Below are 6000 nucleotides of genomic sequence, written 5' to 3'. Positions count from 1 at the left end.
TGAATTATGCGCGCTTACGCCGGCCGATTTACGCTACGCCGCCGTAACTTATGACGCAAGTGCTTTGTGAATACAGCACTTGCCTCTCTAAGTAGCGGCGGCGTAGCGTAAATAAGATACGCTACGTCCGCACAACGTAAAGCCGCCCTACGTGAATCTAGGCCTTAATATGTTTTCTATTTTCCATTGTGAATAAAATATGAGTTTGTGGTTTGCAAAGCATTGCATTCTGTTTTTTTGTAGATTTTACACTGCGTCCCAACTTTTTGGGAATTGAGTTTCTATATCTATAGCCTTGTACACACAATTGGATTGTCCGACGGGAATTAAGTGATGGCAGGATGTTGTCAGATAATCCGACCGTTTGTATGCTCCATTGGACAATGGTCTGAATTTCGGACAATTGTTGTTGGAATTTCCGACAACAAATGTGGGATAGCATGCTTTAAAATTTTACGACAACAAATGTGTCTTGTTGGATTTTCTGATCGTGTGTTCACAAGTCAGTCGGAAGAAAATTCAAAGTACAAACACGCATGCTCAGAAGCAATGCTAACCATAAGACAACATTAGCAGAAGTTGCCCAAAGGGTGGCGCTAAATAGCTGAAAAAACACGTTGTTTCGTGTTTGTTGGACGACAATTCTTTGCCTTTTTGTATGCAGGACAAGTTCACGGCCAATGCCCTTCGGGCAAAAGTCCTATGCTTTGTCTGCGGAAAATCCGATCGTGTTTACGAGGCTTAAGAGTGCTTGCACCAGGCAGTTGTTTTTCAGTATTTGAAAGGCTGCGCCTGGTCCTCTGTTCACTTGCTATGACACTGAATACCAGAGATAAATGAAATCTTGACTATAGAGTCCAGGATCCTGATGATGTTGGTATTATTAAATACATTGTATATAACTTGTGACATACAGGATATTTTATGTGCGTTATTGGAATATATACATGCCATGGCACTGAATATCAGGAATATTAACCTTACGATACACAGAATATAGAGTCCTGGGATCCTGATTATTTTGGCATTATGACCTCATACACATGGACAAAAAAAGGAAAGGATGCCACCCTAGACCACCAGGGATGAGGAGGACACAAAAAATGGATGCCAATCAGTGCCCACAATGGGCATCACTGATTGGCAGGCATTGTTTGGCACTGATTGGCATCCATTAGTACAACACATACAATAGTGCCCATCTATGCCCATCCGTGCCGCCTATCTGTGCCCGTCCGTGCTGCCTATCTGTGCCCAGCTGTGCCGCCTATCTGTGCAACCTATCCTTGCCCATCCGTGCTGCCTATCCAAGCCCATCCATGCCACCTATCCGTGCCGCCTATCAGTGCCCATCCGTGCCGCCCATCAGTGCCGCATATTAGTGCCCATCAATGCCACCACATCAGTGCCACCTCATCAGTGCCCGGCAGTGCAGTACCATCAGTGCCCATCGGTGAAGGAGAAACCGTACTTATTTACAATGTTTTATAACAGAAACAAAAAAAAACATTTTTTTTTCTAAATTTTCGGTAATTTTTTTATTTTTTTTGCAGAAAATAAATATCCCAGAGGTGATCAAAGCTGTTGAAAAATGTTGAAAGGGGGAGGATGCCCGTGGCATTAGACACTTGGGGCCAGATCCACAAAGAAGTTACGCTGGCGTATCTATTGATACGCCACGTAACTTCTAGTTTGCTCCGACGTATCTTTGTTTTGTATCCACAAAACAAGATACGCCTGAAGCTGGGCTAGATCCGACTGGCGTACGTCTTAGTACGCCGTCGGATCTAAGGTGCATATTTACGCTGGCCACTAGGTGGCGTTTCCGTCGATTTCCACGTTGAGTATGCAAATTAGCTAGATACGGCGATCCACGAACGTACGTCCGGCCGGCGCATTTTTTTACGTTGTTTCCCTAAGGCTTTTTTCGGCGTATAGTTACCCCTGCTATATGAGGCGTATCCTATGTTAAGTATGGACGTCGTTCCCGCGTCGAATTTTGAAAGTTTTACATCGTTTGCGTAAGTCGTTCGAATAGGGCTTTGCCTAGAATGACATTTACGTCGTAAGCATCGGCTTGTTGCTTGTTAATTTTGAGCATGCGCACTGGGATACCCCCACGGACGGCGCATGCGCCGTAAATTTTTTTTTTTTATTTACGTTGGGTCAAGTAAAATTAACATAAAACACGCCCACATCTTTAACATTTGAATTCCGCGCCCTTACGCTGGCAGATTTACGCTACGCCGCCGTAACTTTAGAGGCAAGTGCTTTGTGAATACAGCACTTGCCTCTCAAAGTTGCGGCGGCGTAGCGTTACTACGATTCGCCGGACTAAAATTACGATCCGCTACGTGTATCTGGCCCTTGGTGTAAGAAGATGGCATCCCCAAGCTTCCAGGTGTGAAACTTTGCGTCCGTATTTCCCAGAGGGAAATATGCATGACCAGTGAGCGGTAATAAAGGGGAATTGTGCAACCATTTTGTGATTTACATAATGCGTCCCAAGTCATAAAAGTGGACCAGGTGATCGGTGAGGTGGTGGGAGAGAGGCTTCTAAATCTCCTAGAAATCCAGATGTGGGGGAAGAGATCTTTCCCACTAAGCTCTATTTCAAGGTCCACCCAGAGTTTTTAGTTTTTTTGTAGTATTTCCAGTCTGACACTATTCAATACGATCGCCAGGTAGTAGCTCTTAATGTCCGGTAAAGCCAGACCCCCCTCTATTTTAGGTCTAATAAGTACATTACTGATCCGCCCCATGTGAAAGGGGCCTAAGTCTTTGACTGGGCCATTCTAACACATGAATATGCTTTGATCAAAAACATTCCATTGTAGCTCTGGCTGTATGTTTAGGCCCCTTTCACACTGGGGCAGGGGTGGCGTCGGTGGTAAAGCGCCACTATTTTTACACTTTACCGACAATTTTGCATCGCTATTCGGCCGCTAGCGGGGGCAATGCATAGGCACATTGCCGGTGGTATAGCCGCGGTGTCCCATTGATTTTAATTGGCAGGAGCGGTATACACACTGCTCTACAGATGCGGCTAGCAGGACTTTTTTTTAACTGTCCTGCTAGTGCACCGTTTCAGTGTGAAAGCCCTCGGGGTTTGAGCTATGAGTAAACACTGAAGTTAGTGTGAAACGCGTCAACTGTGATTTGTAGTGCCTGTTTCCATTTTTTTACATTAAAGTTACGTTGGATTGGAGTGCGGCTGTCCTGATCATCTTTTGTTCTTATTTGCTATGTGCAGTGCTATCACCCTCAGTTCCTGAGAAGAAGATTTGCACCCAACAAGACCTGCCTGGAGCTGCAATTTCTGTCTCTAGCCTGTCAGTTTAGGTTGACGGCCATGTCTTAGTAGGTTTGCAGTTGTGCCATACTCTTCATTTTCCGAAGATGGATTAAACAGTGCTCTGTGAGATGTTCAAAGCTTTGTGTATATATATATATATATATATATATATATATTTTTTTTTTTATAACCTAACCCTGCTTTAAACTTCTCCACAATTTTTATCCCTGACCTGTCTGGTGTGTTCCTTGGCATTTGTGATGCCGTTTGGTCGCAAAGGTTCTCTAACAAACATCGGAGGGCTTCACAGAACTGCTGTATTTATACTGAGATTAAATTACACACAGGTGGACTAATTAGGTGACTTCTGAAGGAAATTGGTTCCATTATATTTTAGTTAGGGGTATCAGAGAAAAGGGGGGCTGAATACAAATGCACGCCACACTTTTCACATATTTGTAAAAAATGTTGAAAACCATTTATAATTTTCCTTCCACTTCACAATTATGTGCCAATTATGTTTTTGGTTGTAACATGACAAAATGTGGAAAATTTCAAGGGGCATGAATACTTTTTCAAGGCACTGTATCTACGCAACATTAGAGGAAATATTCTGCGAAGTTCTGTCAGGTAAAATCTAACATATTGGGCACAAAATTCTTCCACCTGTGTGCATGAGGCGGTGGTGTGAGGTGTTGGAATGGATCCCGATGATGATATTTGTATTTTTAGATATATATTTTTTGTATGTGCGATATTTTTTGTTGTTTTTATTTTTATGGTTGAACCAGATGGACTTGTGTCTTTTTTTCACCTAACTATGTATGTGAGGTGTTGGAGGATTGTACATGCTATGACACTGAATATCAGAGGTAATAATCCTGACATACACACAATGGGTGATGTTGGCTCTATTTTATGTCATAAATTATAGTATGAAATCAGTGTGTGGTGAAGATAATGATGTACACACACACAGTGTGTGGAGGGTAGCATTGCTGGATGTCATTAGAGCATCTCCAGGGAAGATGATGCAGCGCGGAGGGATCTTCATCTCCAGCCTCATCACCAAGGTCATCCACCCTGTCCATCCTCCGCTGACACAGCCGCCCATTCAGAGCCCTGGTCAGCCTCAGTCGTTCCGGTAACTCCAGGGTACCCCTCAGCTTACCCGGTTCCGCCTCCCCCCGCCCTCTGGCCCCTCTCCTCAGCTCCTCCCGCCCCCGGGGGCCCCGGCTCTTCATCGGGGACTACTTGTCGTCGCGGAGGCAGACAGGGCGGTGCTGCTGTGCAGCCATCTTTGGTCCATTAGATCCGAGCTGTGCTAGAGGCAGAGGAGCTCCCCCCCGGGCACCGACTCAGGATGGATGAAGAGTACGATGTTATTGTGCTGGGCACCGGCCTGACAGTGAGTATGAGGGGGGACTTCGTTGTGCCAGGGCTGGGCTCTGCATGGGGCTGTGCCATCCTCTGGGGGGGAATACTACAAGTGCCAGCGTGCCCTGCTCAGTGTGTAGTGACTAGGCTGTGTCATCAACTGGAATGTATTGTCACCATGGCGGTTCCTTATATGGAGGGCAGGCCTTGTGTCTATGGAAGAACTACAAGTAACAGCACACCTTGCTTCATTGTACAATGACTGGGCACTGCCATAGGGGCACCTATACCCCCCTGTGCTATCAGCTGGTCCATATAAACAGATTGGGGGGGGGGGGGGGGTTCCTTATATGGAGGGCAGGCTGTGTGTCTATTGAAGAACTACAAGAATCAGCATGCACTGCTTCATTTTACTATAACTGGGCACTGCCATAGGGGCACCTATACCCCCCCCTGTGCTATCACCTGGGCCATATAATCACATTGGGGGTTCCTTACATGGAGGGCAGGCTTTGTGTCTATGGGAGGACTACAAAGATCTTCATTGTGCAATGGCTGGGCACTGCCAAAGGGGCACCTATACCCCCTGTGCTATCAGCTGGGCCATTAGTCATCATAGGTGTTCCATATATATAGGACAGGCCTTGTGTTTATTAAATAACTACAAGTAACAGCATGCCATGCTTTATTGTACAATGACTGGGCATTGCCAGAGGGCACCTACACCCCCTGTGCTATCAGCTGGGCCATTAGTCATCATAAGGGTGCCATATATGGAGGTAAGGCCTTATAATTATTGAAGAACTACAAGGATCAGCATGCCCTGCTTTATTGTATCATGAGCACCAACACCCACTGTGTCATTAGCTAGGTCATTGAACCATCATGGGGTCCGGGTAATGGAAGGGGCCCGGGTAATGGAAGGGGCCTGGGTAATGGAAGGGGCCTGGGTAATGGAAGGGGCCTGGGTAATGGAAGGGGCCCGGGTAATGGAAGGGGCCCGGGTAATGGAAGGGGCCCGGGCAATGGAAGGGGCCCGGGTAATGGAAGGGGCCTGGGTAATGGAAGGGGCCCGGGTAACGGAAGGGGTCCGGGTAATGGAAGGGGCCTGGGTAATGGAAGGGGTCCGGGCAATGGAAGGGGGCGGGCAATGGAAGAGGCCTGGGTAATGGAAGGGGTCCGGGTAATGGAAGGGGCCTGGTTAATGGAAGGGGTCCGGGCAATGGAAGGGGGCGGGCAATGGAAGAGGCCTGGGTAATGGAAGGGGTCCGGGTAATGGAAGGGGCCTGGTTAATGGAAGGGGTCCGGGCAATGGAAGGGGGCGGGCA

General features: G+C 46.9%; 1 protein-coding gene across 1 annotated transcript in view; it reads left to right on the top strand.

Annotated features, from left to right (window-relative positions):
• Positions 1-4565: 4565 nt before the first annotated feature.
• GDI1 (GDP dissociation inhibitor 1) overlaps positions 4566-6000 on the top strand; it is a 40193-nt gene continuing 38758 nt past the window's right edge. Inside the window, exon 1 of the mRNA XM_040324285.1 lies at positions 4566-4703. Within this exon, the coding sequence (XP_040180219.1) occupies positions 4659-4703 (45 nt within the window). The 5' untranslated portion in view covers positions 4566-4658. The remainder of the gene's footprint in view (positions 4704-6000) is intronic.

Source organism: Rana temporaria, chromosome 9, assembly GCF_905171775.1.
Source record: "Rana temporaria chromosome 9, aRanTem1.1, whole genome shotgun sequence".
In the NCBI taxonomy this organism is placed as follows: domain Eukaryota; kingdom Metazoa; phylum Chordata; class Amphibia; order Anura; family Ranidae; genus Rana; species Rana temporaria.
Note: the sequence above shows the minus strand (reverse complement) of the source record. Positions and strands in the feature narration are given on the sequence as shown.